General features: G+C 55.1%; 7 protein-coding genes across 7 annotated transcripts; 3 read left to right on the top strand and 4 right to left on the bottom strand.

The window, feature by feature from the left end:
• Nucleotides 1–2759: 2759 nt before the first annotated feature.
• On the bottom strand, nt 2760–5198 carry B0T26DRAFT_209327 (Bystin-domain-containing protein). Its single transcript, XM_060433792.1, has 8 exons — nt 4447–5198; nt 4263–4376; nt 4139–4153; nt 3909–4081; nt 3822–3848; nt 3539–3730; nt 3317–3460; nt 2760–3230 (listed from the first exon to the last, which is right to left on the bottom strand). Exons 1-8 carry the CDS (start codon nt 5055–5057, stop codon nt 3061–3063), a joined length of 1446 nt encoding a protein of 481 aa, XP_060298163.1. The 5' UTR covers nt 5058–5198; the 3' UTR covers nt 2760–3060.
• Nucleotides 5199–5373: 175 nt separating this feature from the next.
• Nucleotides 5374–7130, top strand: B0T26DRAFT_209237 (uncharacterized protein). The gene is made up of 3 exons (XM_060433791.1): nt 5374–5582; nt 5673–6014; nt 6136–7130. Exons 1-3 carry the CDS (start codon nt 5562–5564, stop codon nt 6910–6912), a joined length of 1140 nt encoding a protein of 379 aa, XP_060298162.1. The 5' UTR covers nt 5374–5561; the 3' UTR covers nt 6913–7130.
• An 868-nt stretch (nt 7131–7998) lies between these two features.
• On the top strand, nt 7999–10329 carry B0T26DRAFT_209207 (major facilitator superfamily domain-containing protein). The gene is made up of 2 exons (XM_060433790.1): nt 7999–8717; nt 8781–10329. Exons 1-2 carry the CDS (start codon nt 8244–8246, stop codon nt 10032–10034), a joined length of 1728 nt encoding a protein of 575 aa, XP_060298161.1. The 5' UTR covers nt 7999–8243; the 3' UTR covers nt 10035–10329.
• A 522-nt stretch (nt 10330–10851) lies between these two features.
• On the bottom strand, nt 10852–12381 carry B0T26DRAFT_739510 (GRF zinc finger domain-containing protein; the record flags this gene model as incomplete). The annotated part of the gene is made up of 3 exons (XM_060443719.1): nt 10852–11430; nt 11495–11686; nt 11758–12381. The coding sequence occupies 3 exons, from the start codon at nt 12379–12381 to the stop codon at nt 10852–10854; spliced, it is 1395 nt and encodes a 464-aa protein (XP_060298160.1).
• A 665-nt stretch (nt 12382–13046) lies between these two features.
• Nucleotides 13047–14253, top strand: B0T26DRAFT_642297 (peroxisome biogenesis factor 7; the record flags this gene model as incomplete). Its single annotated transcript, XM_060437428.1, has 2 exons — nt 13047–13445; nt 13579–14253. The coding sequence occupies 2 exons, from the start codon at nt 13047–13049 to the stop codon at nt 14251–14253; spliced, it is 1074 nt and encodes a 357-aa protein (XP_060298159.1).
• A 918-nt stretch (nt 14254–15171) lies between these two features.
• On the bottom strand, nt 15172–17876 carry B0T26DRAFT_701923 (P-loop containing nucleoside triphosphate hydrolase protein). The gene is made up of 2 exons (XM_060441612.1): nt 17304–17876; nt 15172–17225 (listed from the first exon to the last, which is right to left on the bottom strand). Exons 1-2 carry the CDS (start codon nt 17666–17668, stop codon nt 15668–15670), a joined length of 1923 nt encoding a protein of 640 aa, XP_060298158.1. The 5' UTR covers nt 17669–17876; the 3' UTR covers nt 15172–15667.
• A 599-nt stretch (nt 17877–18475) lies between these two features.
• On the bottom strand, nt 18476–19880 carry B0T26DRAFT_749654 (uncharacterized protein; the record flags this gene model as incomplete). Its single annotated transcript, XM_060445135.1, has 4 exons — nt 18476–19113; nt 19214–19296; nt 19356–19519; nt 19611–19880. 4 exons carry the CDS (start codon nt 19878–19880, stop codon nt 18476–18478), a joined length of 1155 nt encoding a protein of 384 aa, XP_060298157.1.
• Nucleotides 19881–21377: the final 1497 nt, after the last annotated feature.

Genomic DNA, 21377 nt, shown 5'->3' with positions numbered 1-21377 from the left:
TTAAACTTTTTAACGGTCCCATGCCTCTTACAACGAAATTTTCAGGCCAATATCCCGTCTCCGTCTTTAGGTTGGCCGACGAATCTCCACCCTCACGTCCCGGTACCGGTACCAGAGCGACGAGAAAAGTAGCTCGTGTCCTCGCTGCTCCCTGGTTCCACCCACTGGATCCCAGGTGTAGCTGGATGAGGCACCAAAAATCGAGGGGTTGAGCCTTCATCGCTCTGTCTGAATTGCAAACTTTTGCTTCTTCCGTGATACTTTTTCTTTTATCAGCCAAGAGTTTCAAGTATGACACACAGTTGTCTCGAGCTTGTTCTTAACAGTGGGGGGTAGTTGGAAGTTGAGGGGCAAGCATAGAACCAGACCTGGGGGTGTCACTCACCACGCAAACGCCTCTTCCCATCAACTTGTGCTTCGGGTTAGCTGGGCACATTGGGCTATTGGGCAGATGTTCTGGCACATCGAACTCAAAAAGAGCCGCCTTGTGCAAAGGGCTCCGCCTCGTTGTCTTGCCGCCTGCTCCCGCTGCTGCCGCCTTCTTCTTGGGTGGAGGGTCCTACCACTCTCTGGTCATGCCTTTGCGCTTGCTGCTCTTGCTTGAACCCTGGTGTGTGCTCTCTGTATTTCTCGTTCCCCGTGTCGATGTAGTCGATCCCGACTTGTCGCCCTGGTCTGATGTCGGGCCGTTCACGTCGAAGAAGAGGCCGCGCGTTTTCCCATCAGCTGTGCCTTGCTTCAATGGGGGCGTGTGCACCCGTGTAGCCTCCTAGAAAACGCAAACCGTTAGAGAAACGAGATGCTCTATTTCTTAGCCGTATACACGACTTACTCCGCCCGGAAACTGAGACGCCCAGATCTGTGGGAGAGCTGACCATCTCCCGTCTGAATCCGAGCGATCAAGCACATCCTCGGGCTTCTTTTTTGCCGGCGCGGCACTGCTCGCACCAGAAATGCCACTGCCATGCGCTGCTTTGGGTCTTGATTTATATCCTGCCAACGTCTCGGCGATTGAAGAAGTAAACCTGGCATGGACGGAGGTGGTTGTTCTTTTGTGAAATAGAATACGGCGACCCCTGTGGCTCCCTCGGCTGTTTGCTTTATCCGAAGCACCCTCTTCAATCTTGCTGGCTTTAACCGGTGTCTGGTCAGGTTGGCTCTTCCCAGCCACGTCCGAAGGCTGGCTACAGTCAGACGACAAGCTCTTCCTCCTCTGTTCCGAAAACCTCAGCACCCTAAAGTTTTGCGTCTGTGATCAAGGTTACTGGAGAGGGGCACTCACGTCCCGGGCCTTCTGGAGCGTGTTACTGATGGCTTTCCAGCTCAACGGGGGAAATTGGTGATAGAGTCGGCTGGCGATTTTGGGCTTGGTCTCCACTGGAGCAGACATGGCCGGGATAGTTGGAACAACTCCTCGGGACTTTGGAGAGAGTCGCTCGCTGTCCTTATCTACCAAATCGACCACGGGAGCCGGGGGGTGCTGCAGTGATTGGACATGGGCCTCTTCGGAAAGATAGGGGCTCTGTGGGGTAAGTGGTGAAGAGCTCCAGAACTTGCACGCCAGAGACGTGGGCGAGACGGTGACGGATCCGCTGTCCTGGCCGCTGCCGCCGCCGCCACTCTGGCTCTTGGCCGACTTCCTCCGCCGCCTCCACGACTTGGAGTCCGCCTTGCTGCCCACGCTCCCCAGAGACTTAAATTCTCGCTCCGCCCAGTATCCCTCGGGGAACCAGACCCATTCGCATCCTTCCTTGGGCGGCCGAGGCGGGTCGACACCGAGCACGGGGCTCCGGGCCGGGGGGTAGGACTCCCTCAATCTCTGAAAGGGAAACGGGAACGGCGTTCCGACCGTGGGTGCCTTGCTTGTTGAGCCGTCCATAACCCAGTCGAAATACCCAAGATGTGCTCGGGATTTTGTACTGCTGCCATGTTTGTGGCCGTCGCCAGAGGAAGCGGAGGCGTCATGGCCAGAGGTCCGCGCCATCTCGCCGCCCGAACTGTATCCAATCCAATCCAATCCAATCAGCAGCAGCCCTATCTCCTACCAACTGCCCAAGGGCCTTCTTGGGTGGTACGGAGGTCTTACGTGAATCCATTCTTGATCCCGCCACCTATTGGGGTGGCAGGCCTGGAGTTCTTGATGTCTCTCGAGGTTAGCGATGGAAGAGATCTCGCCGAAAGGGTCTTGAGCCTGGAGCGATCAATGGTGAATGCGATTATGCCAAAACTAGGTGTACGGTAGACAGTAGTCAATTAAAATAGGCATATATGGGGTTAAGAAAAAGATACAAAGGTTAAGGTAGAAGAATACATTGAAGGAAAAATAAATCGCGAACCAAGTTTGATGGACGCGACGAACCCCATCATACCAACCAACCATTCTTTGAAAGTAAGGTACCCGTCGTTCTTTCCTCAAGGTGCCTTGCCCATGTGGCCTGACTGTTAGTAGCGTCGATTGTTTGATTCGAGGAATTTGAGACGCATCTTGGTCAACTCAGCCGGAAGGCGCGACCCCTTTCCTTTCCTTCTTGACGGGAGCTGTCAGCTGTGCCTTCCTGAGATTGAGGTGGCGAAGCCGGAGCATTTCTTTCACATGAACCCACAAGGATATATGGACATGGGAATATTTCCCGTGCGTGAGGCTCGTTATATCGATGTTGCATGGAGCGTGGAGCGTGGAAGGACATATATAACCGTCATGGAGATCCCAGCAGACGTGATCCGTGAGCGATGGTGGCGGTGGCCTAATAGGTAGGCAGGCAGTTATCTTTTCTATAATCTGAGGTACAGTACCTAAGCAGCCTGGTGAGTGTCTGGCTTGAGAAAATAGGGCCCTTCAGGAGATCCCTTGCCTCCTATCCCGAGACTCGCGCTGATTGGGCAGATTCATGGTTTTCATTCATTGGACATAAGCATGGCGACGTGAGAGCCAAACACATAATTATCGAGTATCAGTCTCTCCTTGAATGGGACGGTCCGGGCACGGAGCTGCATTGCCGATGCAAGCACAAAACTCATAATTCATTTATGTCTCTTTTGGGTTTGGCTTATTACCGTCCTTCATGAGTCTATTAGCATTGTGTCGTCGCCATCGAAGGCTGGCCCTGGCTGTTCAAGCGGGACACCTCTTCCACGCCCGGCAAGAAGCTCTCTCCTAATTTCAGGCGCAATCTTTTCATGACCGTGCGCCAGGAGAAGATCCAGCAGGGCCTCGCGCTGATCTTCGGTAACTGTACGTAGGAGCGGGTTAGAATTTCCGGTCTCTTCCGCAATCTCTCTCCAAGGGGACCTCTTTCCGAGGGGAAGGGATACGCACTGTCATTTCGGTACCGCTGAGCAAAGACCAGAAGGCACTGATTGAAAATTACCGGCAACGACTTGGCGCCAGTCATATCGACGTCCCTTGTCGCCGCAGCGTACCGAATGAAGTGGAACACTAGCGAGTCCACACACTGCCACGCTGTTGTTTGGAGGATTTAGCATCTGATCGTCCACCCCCTCTAAAAAGGCGACTGTCGGTTCTGAGTCTTTGACTTACGTAAGGCATATTTCTTCTCCAGGAGGACCTTGATGAGGAAGTTGGTCGCGCTGACACTCTCCGACTGGTGCGAAACTTGTTCGGCAGCAATATCACAAAGCGTTTTGATGGCTGCAGCCGAGTGAAGGACTGGGATCGACACTCGGGCCAAGACGGCAGAGATAATCTGGGCCTCACGCAAAGAGCAGGTTCCTGGTAGTTTGATTAGCGAATACAGATATCTCCTACCTGGACCTTTCAGGTTTGTGGATGATAGTGTATCGAGTCCTTTGCTCTAACTTACCCGAGGCCGCCAACGGGAAGAGAAAACCTGTGATCAATAGATTAGCCATGGCTTGTTCCACCAAAAAACCGCTCAATAGACACTCACCCTTGAAAAATCCTGCGGGCTTGTACAGACCCCGCTTGAGGCAGTTGAACAGATGGACATTCAGTTTCTTGTGCTCGTGGATGTCCTCACGGACACGATCTAGAATCACCATCTCCATAAACCTCTGGACAACCAGCGGTTTCCCAGACACGAAAATCCTCGTCGCTGCGTAGCTATGCGAGCTGCAGTCAGCATTTTGAAACTGGGTTATCCGTCATTTGTTGACATACCAAGCATTTGGTGTCCTATTGTTTGAAGCCAGTCAGTAAGAATTGCCCTGAAACGAGCAGCAGGGTGGTATCGCCCCTCAAACTCTCCCGAGGCATCTTGCCATGAGAAGGCAAGGATACGTACCAGGAATCAGGCCGTGTAAGCTGCAGGATGTCCTCCCAGTGCGGTATTGTTGGCAGAATCTTGAAGGGCTTGGGCAACGGCCCGGACTTGTACCGAGCCAGGATAAGTCCGATCCTATGTTATGTGAGTACTCCGCACGACTGTTAGGGTCGGCATTAGCTGCCACAGGATGCCCGGGACGTACTTTGTGAAGACCTCAACCACCTTTGGCGGCAGCTCGTACTCCTCCTCGATGGGGCTCCTGAGCTCTTGTAGTCCGCCCTGGCCACCCGACTCTTTCTCGGCAATCTTGGCCAGAATCAGGTCTGCCAAGCTCGGGCCAAGTCCTTCGGCATCTGAGGCTTCGGGCTTGCCATCCCAGCCGTGTGTCAGGAGCGGGTCCTCGTTCAGAGTGGGCGTGATGAACTGGTTGAATGTCTCGAGGTCGCCGGCGTCAATCTCAATCTCCTCGACAACGTCGTCCTCGTCGCCCCAGGCTTCCTCGTTCGCATAGTCCTCCCCGGCATCGGCATCCTCCTCGAATCGGGACGGGTCGAAGTCGAAGGCAGACGGAACGGGCGGCGGGTTTCGGTCCGCACGGGCTTGGGCATCCTCTTCAATGAGGCTCCTGCTCATGGCCAGGATGTTGCGCGAGGCTTTGGCGTCGACATACGACTGTTCCTCGGGCTTCTCCGGCGCCGCCCGTTTCGATTGTTTCCCCGACCCATTTTTGAGAACGCCAGTCGATAGGAGATCGTCCTCGAGCGGGTTATGGCGCCTCTTGTGAGATAATGTCGGAGTAGTAGCCTTTGGCATTTTCGCTGTCGGTATCGGATTGCGGTGCCGGAGGATATATGCGGTGGGATAGCAATTCCAGTTGAAGCAACCCAGTCACTACTCAAAGTACCTCTTTGGATTTTTTTGCCGGCGTATTTTTTGGGGGCTTATCGTAAAAATTATTGCCCCCCTTCGTGGGGTAACTTTTGGGCGCCCCTTTGCGCAGAAGCTGTGATTGGCTGAACAGACCTGTCACGGATATATGTTGTGCCGTGAAAAGGGCCAAGGAACCCGGACAGAAGCCTAGGTCGGGCCGAGAATAGCGCCCCAATGACGCATCCAAACCAAACTGGCGGGACGATCCCTTATCGGCTCTTGATAATTTCTTATCGTGGCTACCCCGCATATTATTCTCTTGACTACCCCTCCATGAAAGTGAAGCGCAGGGCTTCTAATTCTAATTCTAAGTCTAAAACGAATTTTCGTTCCGTTTGATCGTGCACAGCGACATCTCCAGACCTTGCTAAGGAAAGGACAGCCAAGATGCCGACAGAGCTACAAGAGGTAATCGCTGTGCTATTATAGACATTCCTGCCCTTTTTTGTCGCCCGGACTCTGCTAACGAGATGCATCCATTTGTGTGCTATTGTACAGCTTGTAGGCTTCATCGCCCACCCAAACCCTCAGCTGCGCAAGATCGCCATCGAGAACCTGGTAGCTTACTCGATTGAGGATCCCTCCATTTTCAAGTCAGACCAGTTGTTGCCCGTCAAACATCTGAAAATTCTCGTCCGAGATGACCCCGTAAGAGCGCTCATACGCAGTATAGAGCTTTTTCATTTCTGGAGAAAAAAATCTTGTACTGACGGCGAGTGTGAGCAGGTAATCGCAGAGCATGCTTTGACAATCTTGATCAACCTATCGGCTGATCGCGATGTCCTCGAGTATATAGCAACCGACGACAAATTCATTGATATAGTTCTACAGAATATATCGGTACGTCAGGTCGCGTGTACCCTTTCATCCAGTGCCCTCTTATCTCTCTCTCTTCGCATTTGACGACAGCGCGAGCGAGTGTTAGTGGAAGATGCTAATTACCTTGCCTACCTACCTCTAGGACCCGGCCGAGCCGAATGCCAACCTTCTCTCAATGCTACTCGCCAACTTAGCGAAATGGGAAGGGCTGAAGAGCATTGCTACTAAGAAACAGAAAACCGTCCAGGACCTAGGATCGGACGACCTCGTGCTCAACCAGCTCGTCGACCTATTTGTCAAGGGCATGGACGGCTCCTACAACAAACATGCCGACTTCGACTACCTTGCCTACCTCTTTGCCGACCTCGCCAAGCACAGCGAGATTCGACAGTACTTTATAACCAAGCAGAGCTACGACGATGTGATCCCACTGAACAAGATCAAAGTCTTTACCGAGCACAAATCTGACGTGAGGCGGAAGGGCGTGGCCAGCACCATCAAGAATGCCGCATTCGACGTGCCCTCGCACAAGACCTTCCTAGATGAAGACGGCATCAACATCCTGCCCTATATCTTACTGCCCATTATAGGGGGCGAGCCATATGACGAGGATGAGACCATGGCCATGCTCCCGGATCTGCAGCTGCTGCCTCCTGTCAAGCAGAGAGACTCGGACCCCAACATCATCCAGACTCACGTCGAGACGCTCCTTTTGTTGACCAGTACGAGAGAAGGCAGGGACTTGATGAGGAGCATCAGCGTATACCCAATCATCCGAGAGACACACACGCACATCGACAATGAGGACGTCCGTGAGGCCTGCGACCGGTTCGTCCAGGTGCTGATGAGCGACGAGCAGGGCGAGGCGGCGGCTAAGACGGGTGAGATCCCCGATGATGAGAGGATAGAAGAGGTTTAACGAGTCTGCGTTGCAACCCTGTGGTTTTACCGCGTGCAAACACCCAAATTCCCAATAAGCGGCCTTGAGAGTTCAGACGTACAACCTTGAAAGTCGTGAGTGGGCCTGTAACAGTTTTCGACGGCATGAACGCTTCATTTGCAGTGCACGCTATCTTGACATGACAGAAGTCATAACAAATGTCCCCGTGTAGCTGCCAGCCAACGCAAAAGAGGCACACGTGCCTCGTTTCCTCGTTTGGATGTGGGTAGACTTGGAGGGGTCTTTTTTTTTTTTTCTAATGAAAGGATTGGCATTGCAAATGCCAACTAGTCCCAAGTGGACATCTAACGCTGCGGACAAGACTCCCGCTCTCCATCCCCACTCGCCAAAAGTTCAGACCAAGCCCAGACTCGGCCGTGGCAGACTCGTGGGGGGCCCCTGTGGTGCCGTCCGATGATTCTATTAGCTGAGGAGTCTAGGGTCCCGGTTGCGAGTCATGATTCTTGCAGGCTTATCAGCTCCTGTGGGGTTGCCGCTGAGGAGCTCGCAGCAAGGGGCGGACCCAAGAGGCTGGGCAAGCTTGGCGCCCTCGACGAACCAGAAGCTGGGGAGCCAAAACGTGGTCGTCCTAACGGCTGTGTATCGCGAGGAAGGCACCTCGGGGTGCTAGTTCTAGGCTCCAGATCCGCGACGGCACAGCTGTGTTGGAGGTCCTACACACGCTACAGGCTCGGCACATGGCACACTGTGGGTGACTTCTCCGGGCCCTCCCAAGGTCCTGCTAGGGTCTTTTCTTGGAAGCACGGCCGAAAGAGCCAATCCATGGCAGATGAGCGCCACCAGATGGTCCAGATCTGACCTGCCTCGGCAATCTCCTACCTGAACGGCCGTTCGATTGCCAGACCCATGTCCATGTCCATGTCCATGTCTATGTATGCACGTTGATGTCCCGCAGCTACGGCATCTACCTGAGATAGGCAACTGCTCGCGTGCTCTGGTGCAAGTATTCCATGCTTGTTAGGTGCCCGCACGTCCACCAGGCAAATGCCACCGAGATGTCTCTCCCAGACCCTCCGCCAAGGTAGGTAAGGCAGTCATGGATGGATGTGTCGGCAAGCTGCCTCACTCTTCTTGTATCATGCTCCATGGGCACATACCATCTGAGGTCTCCCCCCTTCTCCCTATATCTGAGGTCTTGTCCTGTCTCAGATCCGAGTGTTTCTTGTTCTCCTTAGACAGCAGACAACCCTCACACCACGACCCCTCCCCCCTTTTACACAGCCCCTAGCTGTCTACTTGCCATTGTCACCAGAGCTAGCTGCCTCGAGTAGACAAGACAAGCTTTAGCCATGGAAGCTGCCAAGAAGACCGCGGGAGGCAACAATGCTTACCACAACTTCCACAACGACTTCCTCCACGTCAAGGACGTCAATGAGCGGAGAAGACTCGCCCTCGCAGAGATCGACAGAGCCCCGTTCGGCTGGTACCATGTCAGGGCCATCCTCGTGGCTGGCATCGGCTTCTTCACGGACTCGTACGACATCTTTGCCGTCTCGCTGCTGACGACCATGCTCGGCGTCGTCTACTATCCCGGCGTCGGCCACATGCCCCTGTCGTCTGACACGGCCATAAAGCTCGCCACCTCGGCGGGAACCATTGTCGGCCAGCTCGGCTTCGGCGCCCTCGCTGACGTTGTCGGCCGCAAGCGCATGTACGGGCTGGAGCTGCTCCTGATCATCTTTGCGACCTTTGCCCAGTCCCTCGCGTCTTCGTCGCCGTCTATGAACATTATCGGCGTCGTCATCTTCTGGCGGGTGCTCATGGTAAGTACAGACGAAACAAGAAGCCCCTGGACGAGGAGTATGATAGCTAACACTTGGCTCCAGGGCGTGGGCATCGGAGGAGACTATCCCCTTTCTTCCATCATAACAGCAGAGTTCGCCACGACCAAGTGGCGCGGCGCCATGATGGGAGCTGTGTTCGCCATGCAAGGATTCGGCCAGCTAGGCTGCGCCTTCGTCATGCTCTTCCTGACCCTCGGCTTCAAGGAGTCTCTGAAAATGTCAAGCAGCCTGGCGACGTGCACCGATGGTTGCGCCGAGTCGGTCGACAAGATGTGGCGGATGCTAATCGGGTTCGGCGCCGTGCCCGGCTGCATCGCCCTCTACTACCGGCTGACCATACCCGAGACGCCGCGGTACACGTTCGACGTGGCCCGGGACGTCGAGCAGGCACAGGGCGACGTCGAGGCCTACTTGAAGGGAGAAGGCAAGGCCGAGGGCAGCAGCAGCCCCGACGAGATCACGCGCATCACCACGCAGAGGCAGGCGGCCGAGAAGCTCGAGGTGAACAAGGCCAGCTGGGGCGACTTCTGCCGCCACTACGCCAAGCCCAAGAACGCCATGCTGCTCGCCGGCACCGCGCTCTCGTGGTGCTTCCTCGACATCGCCTACTACGGCATCTCGCTCAACAACGCCACTATCCTGAGCGTCATCGGCTACTCGACGGCCGGTGCCACGAGCACGTACCAGATCCTCTACAACACGGCCGTCGGCAACATGATCATCGTGCTGGCCGGCGCCGTGCCGGGCTACTGGGTGACCGTGTTCACCGTCGACACGGTCGGGCGCAAACCCATCCAGTTTATGGGGTTCGCAGTGCTAGCTATCCTGTTCATCGTCATGGGCTTCGCGTACCACCAGCTCGCGCCCAACGCGCTGCTGGCCATCTTCGTGCTGGCGCAGTTCTTCTTCAACTTCGGCCCCAACAGCACGACCTTCATCGTGCCGGGCGAGTGCTTTCCCACGCGGTACCGGTCGACGAGCCACGGCATCTCGGCCGCCGCCGGCAAGCTCGGCTCCGTCATCGGCCAGGGCGCCATCGCGCCGCTGCGCACCCGCGGCGCCGTCCCGGGAGGCGACCCCAACCCTTGGATGAACCACGTGCTGCAGATCTACGCCCTCTTCATGCTGCTCGGCCTCGGCTCCACTGCCCTCATCAAGGAGACCAAGCGCAAGACCCTCGAGGAGCTCGCCGGCGAGGAGCCGCACGCCGCAGCCGCGTCCCCCCCCACCGGTAGCAGCGACAGCAACAGCAGCGTGAGGCCAGATAAGACGACGCGCCATGTCACAGTAGCTTAGCTTAGGTTGCGAGGGTTAGAGGATGGACAAGATGGCGATGATGATACCCCTGAAAATTAATTTTACTTATATATTTCATTTTCTTTTGTTTGACATGGATAGAGTTTTGGAGATATGACAGAAAGCTCAGAGGAGCTTGACTCCTTTTCGCAAGTAGATTTACTGCTATGGACAGGTAGATAGATTGATGAAATAGATGGATAGATGGGTCTGGGAGATGGAGGGGGGGGGGTTACTAAAAAAAAAAAAAAAAAAAGAATGGGCTGGTTGCCTCTCCCTGGTGGTGCTTACGATGAGAATACACGTAAGTCATTTGATACAATTTGTGAAAACGAGAATCGGGTATGGGAAGGTGATTAATTTTTTCTCGCGCCGCTTATCTACACATAGTCTTTGTGAACTTGCGAGGAATGATTTGGGTACCTTGGTTGTGTTCATTTGATGGGGTAGCGTGTGTGTGTGTGGTGGTCTGTATAAGCTAGCCTTTTACTTTGGCGATACAAATAATTTGTGGAAGCTAATCCTAGAGTAGGTACCTAGGTAGACGAAATAATATGGATATGATTTGGGTATTAAATTGGCGTATCTCCTTGTTAGCAATGGGTGCAGTTTATAGACCCTTGCGTGACCTATTACTCCTGTGCCTATTCCATGTATGTGTCAATATTAAAGTTTATGATTATACCTAATGTTCTCCAAAGCATAGATAGACTGGGCAGCAAAGCAGTAGAGGATAAAGGCTCTGGCATCTCATTCACCTTGCGTATTGCACACGTATTTTTTGTTTGTAGAAGGATAGCAGTGCTATTTAAGTACCTTAGTTATCAGTAGCAGCAGCAGCAGCAGAGACGGTGCTTGTGTCCTTGCCACCGCCGGCGGTCTCAAGCTTGAACATGGGGTTGCCGTCGTTGTCGAACTCGGCCCACTGGAAAAAGGTGCAGCCCTCCTTGCCGGGCACATTGCCGGCGTGGCACATCCAGAAATAGCGCCCGCGGTTGTCGCGCTTCTTCTGCACGACGCGGAGCACCGTCGCAATGCCGCAGCGGCACCGCGGCGTGAGACGTGGGTGGAACTCGGGGCGGTAGTCGCGGTACGTTATGTTGATGCGGCGGCTGCCCGACACGGGGTGTGGGTCGACGGCCTGCGCTGGCGCCACGGAGTGCTTCCACTCCTCCTGCATCTCGGCGTGCATGACCAGCAGCGAGTTGTGCGGCAGGTGGATGGCGATCTGGCCCTCGGCGTCGGGGTTGCTCTCGTCAAGCAAGCTGTTGCTGTCATTATTGTCTGTGTCCCTGTCTTTGGGCAGCACGCGTCGGACGCGAAACTCCCTTGTCACCCCCAGAGATAGAGACCCTATGACGGCTCGCGGGCCGAGATAAGTCAACTGGTCGCTGTGCTGTGTGGATGTTAGGAGCTGTCGCCATTGTTTGTAACCAGAGTCCGTGTGTTATATGACTTACCCAGCCAACGCTTTCCTGTGGCCCGTTGTAGCAGTTTACAAAGGCGGCGTTTGGGCACCAGGGCTGGGGCGACTGATACCTAAGTTTCTTGCCGCCGTAGCGGGTGCGGATACGTTCTTGAATGGCGAGGTTGACGGCCGTCTGCACGCGAGCCTTGACTTTTTCTAGCTGGGGGGTGATCTTCCGGACGTCCTTGGGTCGCAGGTTAGTTGATTGATTGATTATAACGAGATGGTGCAAGTTACAACAAGAGAGAGCCGTACCGAAAGCCTTGCACCATTGTACACATATTCATACTTTTGTTGCTCCAGCTCATCATATGTGCCAACATAAAAGCCCGACGTGTGGGGGCTGGCGACGACGTTGTCGAAGAGCTTGAACGAGATCTTCTCAAATGTCTTGGACTCGTCCAAGAGTTCAACCAAGAGTTCGTTGGCATCTTCTTGGGGAAGGAAGTTGTGGATAATGGTGCAAGGCGTGTGCTCACCAATGTCAAGGGGGTCAAACAGGTGGAGAGTGGCCCCCTTTCGGGACAGCAGCTTTGTTTTCTTGGACGGGGGCAAAGGGTCACAGCTTATGGAAGACGCGGTAGTATATGAGCGCAGCGATGCCTGCGAGACCACAGAACTTCCGAGCCTCTTGGCAGGAGGCGGCGGTGCTCTGAGCGACTCGGACGTAGCCGGGACGGACCCGTCGTGGGCTAGTAAAAAGTCGAGGAGCGTCTCTTGGTCGATACCCGGGTGCAGAGACGACAGCATGGCCAGCTTGACGTCGGTAGGCTCTTCTTCGGGGTCATGATAGCCGCAAGGTTCGGAGAGACGGTTGGAGGAATCCGGGCCAGGGCTACCCGTAGCTTTCCTCTTTTTCCTTGTCACAAACGCGTCCATCACGAATTTCACGATACAAGCTGCCCGCCGCCAAAACTAGTCGAATCGAGTCCCCACGACGTCAACTCTGAGAGCCGCATAGTCAACTCGGGGTTGTTCGATGACTCTTGGGGGTGTGTAAGTACGACTTGATAATTAGAGTTAGAGCGACTTGAGACGAAGGCGAGGTGAGGAGGGGCTTCTGACGCGACTTTTTAATTGATTTGGAACTGCGGGGTTGAGGACTCGCGGCGGGAAGGCGCGCTGTCACGGGACCCCCCCATAGCTGGTTCGGGTAATATTTCTCTGAATTACACTATTACGCGTACGTATTTCTCGTATTTCTACCCTAGCTATGAAATCTCACCCCACGGTTAGAGTACTGCACAGCGCGGGTGCCCCACCTCTCCGCCTGGAGATAGATGCCGAGGCCCACCTTGCGACATTACAACAAGGCCGCGCCGGTGCTTTTCGGGGGATCGGATCACAGTGTCTAGTTTTTAGACCTAGACGTCGTTCGCGCGCGCTTTCCACCTGCCCGAAACCCCCAAAAAAGAACATCCTCTCTTCTTTTCCCCTCCTATGAGGCAGCTACACATCACTCGCTAATCGAGGTAAGAAGACACCCGAAAAGAAAAAGAGAAGAAAAACAAAAAGAACCCGACGACTCGGCTCGGTTTGCGGCCATGGCTTCAATGCTGGAATTCCGTACGCCAGGTTTTAACCCGTACGCGGTCAAGTACTCGCCCTACTACGACTCGCGCCTCGCCGTGGCGACATCGGCCAATTATGGCATCGTCGGCAACGGCCGCGTCTTTTGCCTGGCCCTGACGGCCGCCGGCATCAAGGTCGAGAAGATGTTCGACACCAACGACGCCCTCTACGACCTCGCCTGGTCCGAGATCAACGAGAACCAGCTCGCCGTCGCCTGCGGAGACGGCTCCGTCAAGCTGTTCGACCTGTCTGTCAGCGACTTCCCCGTCATGAGCTTCCACGAGCACAAGCGCGAGGCCTTTTCCGTCAACTGGAACCCCATCACCAAGGACACCTTCCTCTCGAGCTCCTGGGACGGAACCGTCAAGATCGTAAGTTATGCCCTTCATTTGCACATGTCACCTCCCCACCTACCTCGATTACTGAGCTGAGAGTGACACCAAAGGCGCGCGAGAGAAAGAGAGACAGACTGAACTGACCACAAATACCCTCTGCCCCAATTAGTGGTCGCCCAGCCGCCCCACGTCGCTGACGACGCTGCCCGTAGGCTGCTGCACCTACAGCGCCTCGTTCAGCCCGACCAACCCGGCCATTGTGTCGGCCGTGTCGAGCGACTCGAACCTACGCATATACGACCTGCGCACGCCCGTGTCGGCCAAGTACCACCTGACGACGGTGATCCCCGTGCACGCCGCGCCCGCCGGTCCCGTGCTGCCGCGCCTCCCCGACGGCCAGACGTACGCCGGCGCCGTGCCCGCCGAGATCCTGACGCACGACTGGAACAAGTACACGGACACGGTCATCGCGACGGGCGGCGTCGACCGCCTGCTGCGCACCTTTGACATCCGCAACCCTGCCAGCGGCCCGCTGGCCGTGCTGGCCGGCCACGAGTACGCAGTGCGCCGCCTGGCCTGGAGCCCCCACGCCCGCGACGTGCTCGTCAGCGCTAGCTACGACATGACGGTCCGCGTCTGGTCCGACGGCTCTTCGGCCCCGCTGACCCCCGCCCCGCCCCAGCACCCCCAAATCCGCTCCGGCACCCAGCTCGGCGTCATGAACCGCCACACCGAGTTCGCCACGGGCGTCGACTGGTGCCTCTTTGGCAGCGGCGGCTGGGTTGCCTCGGTCGGCTGGGACGAGCGTGTCCTGCTCTGGGACGCGCACACCCTGCTGCGCTGAAAACAAGTAAGCTACCTACGACCAGTGATGAATCTAAGACGATGCAACGTGGTTTCGGAGATAACCGCTGGAAACGAGAGACAGAAGTGTGTGTATTGGGTTTTCTTTTTGTCTCTTTTATTCCTTTTGCATTGTCTTTTTGTCATTTTCCTTGCCCATCCATCCATCCATCATGCATGTGTGCGTGTGCGCGTGTGGTTTTGTGCATAGATCAGCGAGCAGGATGTCGATGTGCGCCGCAACAAATGATACCCATACCCCCTCCCAACCCCCAAGCCTCATCCTCCCACAGATGGACACACAACAGAGTATAAATTATTAACATTTTCCTTTTTCTTTTTTTCTTGCACAATATTATATTTATGGATACAGGGCCTTGGGAAATGGGATAAAGGGGGGGCAAACGAGGAAGTGAGAGCGAGGATGTTCAGAGACGGGGAGAGGGGTCGGAGGGAATGCAAATGGAAGGGGAAGGGGGAAGGGGCAGGAACTGTGCACGCCTCGCACACAACTTGGACTCGGGAGGAGAGAGAAAAACACCAACACAACGAGGCACTCACTCAGTACATATCTTTTAGGACACGGAGTTTTAGAAAATAAAATTCTGTACGGTTGACAACCAGAAGGGGGCTAGTTCGCAGTGTTTGTTAACGGTTGCTGTGACATGAAGATTGCAGAAAGATTTGGAATAGAGAAGGCAGTGAATGGAAACATGATGGAAGGGTGTCGAGAGGGTAAGAACGAGGGCGAGAATGAGAAGAATCGTACTGAGCAAGGGAGCTTGTACAGTACATACTTAATGTACTGTACCCTCGCCGCCACCCTCAATGACCGACTCGGGAAAACAGCGACAAAATTACAAACCAACAAAAGCTGAAGTCCTTTAAGTCAACAACAATCTTTCGTCCACGGAACAGGTAGAGTCAATTTTGTGATTCTTTCCGTAAGCCTACTAGTTGGATAAGAGATCGTATATACAGTACAGATAATAAAACAAAAAGATATGACAAAAAAGAACATATAGTGGAGTTTTCAAGTCCTGTTGCGTCTGCGTCGGCCTAGCAGACTCAACGAACAGACAGACACATCTCCCCCCCAGCGAGGCAAAAGCAAAAAAGCCCAATCGACAAGACAGGAAGGAATGCCCCGGCCAACGCCTGTTATTAGTACAATGACGCAGAACTTTTCTTGCCTCTAGAAATGGACCCCGTAAAACTCCATCCTGTGTAAAAAACCCGCCCTCCCTTTTATGACGATCCGGCGCTCCCGCTGCAATTAGGTACTGGTACACGCCAGTTAGGGGGTCCGAGGCAGACGTAGCGCGTCTTCGAGAGACGAGCACCTTGCCTCGTGAGGCTGGCTAAAAGTCACTCGAGATGCCTCGATTCCTTCTTTGTCCGATTCGACGGATCGATTAGAAGGAGGGTTTTGCACGCGGCGACCACTCACTCCTGCTTTCGATGGCACCGAAGCCGCTGCGGTCCCGCGATCCGCCGAAACCTCTGCTGTGACCTGCACCCTGTCCACCACCGTATCCGCTACCGTATCCTCCACCGCGTCCTCCCTGGAAGTTTCCGCCACGCATTCCAAAGTCACTGCGAGAAGGTTCTCCAATCCGAAGACCGGTTACTCGGCCCATCTGCTGAACCATTTTTGAGCGGACGAGCGGCGTCTGGTCCATGCCCCAGCCATGCAAGGCCATCTCATTGATCTCGTCGACGACACCCTGGCGATCGATACCCTTGGTGGCATTCCCAAGATAGCCGATATACATATCGGAGAGAACTTCTGCGGGCAACCGCTGGGCAGCCTTCTTAATGTCGTCGAATTGCGACGGCTGGTCGGGCTGGACAACGTCGCAAGTAGCGCATTCAAGGTCGGTGCTCCGCTGGATGGGAAGGCCCGGGAGACGGTTTCTCGCTGCCGATAGTTCAAGGTCGGCGACAAGCAACCAACCCTCACCTGCCTTGCCGGCTCTTCCAGTTCGGCCCAGTCTGTGAATATATTGCTCCCTGTTGGGAGGCAAATGGCACTGAATAACGTGGGTCACATTGGGGAAATCCATGCCTCTGGCCGTGACATCCGAGGTGAAGAGGATGGCGGAATCAGCCCTCCGGAAGGTTTCTGAAGCGACTGTGCGGGTTCCCTGGGTGAGCTTGGAATGGATGTCGAGGACCTTTGGCATATCCTTGTATTGATACGCGATGCGGCGGAAGATGGAGGCAGCTGCGACAACGGCTGAGGTCGTTGGCAAGAAAACCATGGCCTTGAAAGGAGTCTTGTCCGGGTTGGTCAAGCCTTCCTTGGTCCCACGCTGAACCAACTCGAGCAGGGATGGAAGGACGGTCGAGATGCTTCTGCAGGGCACGATATATTGAGGAACCTTCTCGTGGGTAGGGGTCTCGTCGCTCCTCGTGGTCTGGACGAATTCAAAGTTGTTGCCGTCAATGTACTTCCTGGCCAAGCCCACCACGTTCTTGGGGATGGTGGCCGAGAACAGGAGTGTCTGTCGGGGAACGTCACGGCGATTGGGGAGGAAGGTGAGGATCTCCTGGAGCTCGGCGTCGAAACCCACGTCGAGCATGCGATCTGCTTCATCGAGGACCAGGGCCTGGAGCTGCGGCGCGTCGATTCCGCTCGACGAGTCGCTGAGAAGATCGTTCAGACGGCCCGGTGTGGCGATCATGATGTGGCACCCCTCGCGGCGTGTCTTGTGGAGCATGGCATTCTTCATGGTACCTCCGACGGCAGTTTGGACAATGAGACCGAGGCCACGAGTGAGCTTCCGCGCTTCCTCGCCAATTTGCTCGGCAAGCTCACGAGTGGGCGAGACAATGATGGCGCGGATATCATCGGACCGGGCCCTGCTTCTGCCGCGGTAGGCGAGGTCGGGCTCCTTGGCAAGGATGCGCTGGATCACGGGAACGAGAAACGCCAGCGTCTTTCCGGTACCGGTCTTGGCCTGCGCAACACTATAAAACGCGGTGTTAGCTATTGGTTGCGCGGTATAGAGAGGGGCGCCAGGGCGCGGGGATGGGTGTCAGGCGTACATATCGCGGCCAGTAAGAGCCGGAGAGATGGTCATAGACTGAACGTCAGTCATGTTCTCGTACTGCATGCCTTTGGTGATAGCATCGACGAGGGCAGGGTTGACATTGAGTCTCGAGAGGTCTGCGAAGCGTTTAACGAGATCTGGCGACGCGGCATCGGCAACCGCATCGGCGGTGGCCTCTGTCGAGTAGGTCCGCTGGAGGTGATTAAGGTGGTTGAGGGGGCGGAATGTTGCCCCAAGAACTCTGGGAGCCTGTGTGATGGCGTAGGCCGAGGTAGTCGTCTTGGAGGCAATGTGCACACGGCGCGCGCCCAGGGCGGCGACGCGGCAGACGGCCACCTGGCGGAGGACGCTGGTCTTCATTGTAGCGGAGGTGAAGGAAACAGCTTCTCAAGCGCCCGTAAATATCGGGATCGGGATCAGGATAGTCGAGCTTGCCAACGAGGTTGTCCAATTGATCCTGCTCCTGCCTTTACAACAGTTGAAGCGAATGATGACGGCAGGGGAAATGACCGCCGTTGCAAGCCGTGATGGATGGAGGGAAGGAGATAGATGGGAAGGAAATCGAGCTGCGAGACAAGAATTTTTTCAATTGGTCCCCTATCGCTTATCTTATCCAGCCAGCAGCAGAAATCAGTCTGGGCGCCCATGCTCTTCCGTGTGGGTGGGGTCGGCCATTGCCGCCACTCAGGGTCGGGAATCGGGTCATGCATCCAAGGCGCCTTAGTGCTTGGTGTCCGAACTGATCCCGAATTGCCTCCACACTTCAGTTGTTCCTGCTTTTTTGGGGAATTGTCTCTGGTAAAAGTCTTTTGGGGAGTTATTTCACAATGTGCCACAGGGAAATCCAAGATCCATTCTAATCGTGACCGAAAGGCCCTGTTTTTTTATGCATTTGTCGTTATGTTATAGATTTCTCTATTGAAGCCAACCTATAATTTCTGTCCAGCACAGCCGGCCGGCCCCCTTAACAAATATTACCGAGCAGAATGGTTGAAGACCAGGATGCAGGGTATCGGAATGACCTTCTAACGGCAACCCAACACCAGGTCCCACTAAACAGAAAAAATGCAGATGCTGGAGTATCCGTTGGGCGTTACCATGCTTAGTAGCAAAGAAACTAGATGCGGGAAAGGAGAAAAAAAAAAGGAAAGAAAATCCCCCCATCAATCAATCCCGTTTCTTCCTGCGACTCGTCATCTCGTCCCTGGCAAACTCATACAAGAACCCCGACACGCCGTCCGAGGCGAACCCGAGGGCGTCGGACATGGCGTGGCCGGTGGGGCTGTTGGAGACGGTGACGACGGCCTCGCAGACCTCCCTGGCGAGGACGACGGCGAAGCGCATGATCTTCTCGGCGAGCTTGAACTCGCGCTCGACGCGCAGCACGGCGGCCGCCCATAGGAAGAACAGCGGCCGGCACCAGCTGAGGCAGCTGACCAGCCACCCGAGCACGAACATCATGCAGCTGTGCGCCAAGCCGCGGTCTTCCGTCGAGGTTGACCGCCAACGACGACCACCCTGATGGTGGTGATGCTTCTGCCGGACCCTCCGGTGGCGGGTCTGGGGGTCCTCGTCCAGCAGGGCCACGCTATCGGCCAGCTCCGCCGGCATGGCCAGCCGCAGCCCCGCCACCTCGGCCCCGTCCAGGTCGCGTGGCAGCCCGTCGAGGAGGTACTTGACGCCGTCAATGTACGTCGCCCGCTCCAGCTGCGCGTCGTAGTCGCCGGGGGCAGAAGCCGTCACTTGGCCCGCGCACACGGTCCCGTATACGGCCTCTTGTCCCGAGCTCATGATGAGGTTGAGACCTAAATCAAAAAGGATGAGTATGTTTTCATTCACATACTGAGTAGGTTGGGATTGAGAGAGATTGTGTGTTGATGATGAAGAGGGAAGTTGAACACATACCCTGCTTACCCATCTTCCATCCCACCCCCGACGGCGATGATGCGATGGGCATTGGATTCGGCATTCTGAGTGCCGAGACGACGCTTTTTGCCTTTGAGAACACCAAGCTCCGGGTGGTCGGCGCTGGCATTGCCTGCGGGACGTCTTGGTGGTATTGGTGTTGCTGAAGATGGCGGAGGGGTTGACGGGGAGTTTGTTGTTGTTGGAGCTGCTGGCTGTGGTCGTAGTAGTAGTAGTGATGGTGGTGGTGCTGTTCATGTTGGTGTCGATGTTGATGTTGATTTTGTGGTTGTGCTTGAGATGATTCTTGTGGTTGTGCTTGTGGTAGGATCCGGGGCTGGGGCTGGGACTGGGGCTGTGGCTGAGGACCCCCCCATGCCGGCGGCTCCCCGGCGACGCCCATCGCTGTGGCGCCTGGCTCTGCCTTGTCCAGGCCGGGCGCGGAGGTGGCCGACGACCACGACGCGAAGCGATTCAGGGCGCCCTTGGGAGACACCATGTTGCGAAGCGAGTTAGGCAAGGCCGACCACAGGACCGACACGCGGCTCTCAACCATGACTCTCTCCTCGCCCCTGGGTATCTCGCTGAGCAAGGGCATCCAGCCTCGGGGGATTGGGGGTCTTCCGGCGGCACGGCTATGATGTCTAGCTGCCAGGGGAGGGCCCATGGCCGGCTCTTGTACAAAATCTGTCTCGGAGTAATAAGGGAGGGGAAGAGAGAGGTGAGCGTGGCGAGGGGGCTCTGTTTTTCTCTCGCCAAGCAAGGGGAGTGAGGCACACTTTGGCCGACATGGCCCCTCGTGGTAGGCCATTGGGGGTTAAAGAGGAAAACGAGAGTAGGGTGGAAACAGCAGCAATGTCGAAGTCCGGCCAGGACATCCAGGCAGTGAGTGAGTCTTTCAGCTGCGCATTCACACGAGACCACAATCACAACAATGGACTTGTGAAAGCAGCTTCAAGTCGAGTCCGGACAAAGGCGGTCCGGGTACGGAATAAATCACGGCGAGAGGTGGGGGAGAAGGAGGGAACATGGTAGACACGCAACTGGAATGTGATGAAATTAACACTATCGTTCAAAGTGCTGCTAACAGCCCGTACAGGCTTCCGGTGTTAGAATAAAAAAGCCGAGCTACGGCCGCCTCTGACTCTATCACAAGCTAACACCACATGTAGTTACACACATCCAATCGCTGCAATCGCCAATGTTGTGGCGTCTTGCTTTCATTCCGCCACAAGCTGATCGGAGCATGTGAAAGACAGTTGATGTGCCATACCTACCTAGGAGTATCCATATTTCATTGTCCTAGCTAGGTAGATAGTGGGCGCCCAGAGTAGACCTACGGCTTGTTACGGAAGCATATGCCATGCATAGCTTATCTTTAGGTGCCCGACCTATGTATTCATAGCATTGTGGACCAAGAGTTCAACCGCTTCCTTTTCCCCACTGGGGGGGTCTTCCTTTGTTTCGACGAACTCTACTGTATACGTAGATAAGGTCCTATGTTTTATGCAACTGGATTATACCATGCACACACTAGTGTATTGCTATGCACATTGTGTGGACAGTCCATCGTCGCCCCTTGACTCGTACGCATCCTCCATCCGTGGTATCCGTGATGCAGATCCTAGATACTAGACCTCAACCCAAGACGCGATTTATTCGTCAACGTCCTAGAGGTGAAAGACAATAACAACACTAGACGTGGGGAACGCTATCAGATAAATTAAGTGTCAGACAAAAAAAAAGCCCGCAGCATGCCAGCGCCAGCGCCAACACGTGGCTGCTGATCGTCATCATAGAGCGAAAAGCAAAAGGGGGTCTCTCTGATATAGTCTATACACGTGATGAAGCTTTCTTCCCATGTGTTTTTGATTTGTTTTCTTTCACCTATTTTCCAACCTGGTCCTGGGCAACCATCGGCGTGCCCCAAATCCCCCTTTCCAACTCTCAGAGGCACTTTTTCTTGTTTTGCTGTCTCTCATAGACATTAACACGCACTACTCCGCTTCCGCTTCCGCTTCCGCACAATGAGTCGTGATGCCTAACCATAGGAATTTATCTCGAGCTGCTACGTACGCACATGGGTATTGAATTGACATGTATAACAGGTAGCAGTTAGAAAGAAAAAAAAAGGAACGGCTGTCAGGTGGAGGCGAGAGAGAGA

Source organism: Lasiosphaeria miniovina (assembly GCF_030549165.1).
Source record: "Lasiosphaeria miniovina strain SMH2392-1A chromosome Unknown B0T26scaffold_3, whole genome shotgun sequence".
Classification (NCBI taxonomy): domain Eukaryota; kingdom Fungi; phylum Ascomycota; class Sordariomycetes; order Sordariales; family Lasiosphaeriaceae; genus Lasiosphaeria; species Lasiosphaeria miniovina.
The sequence above is the reverse complement of the archived record's forward strand: the minus strand, read 5'-3'. Positions and strand labels throughout refer to the sequence as shown.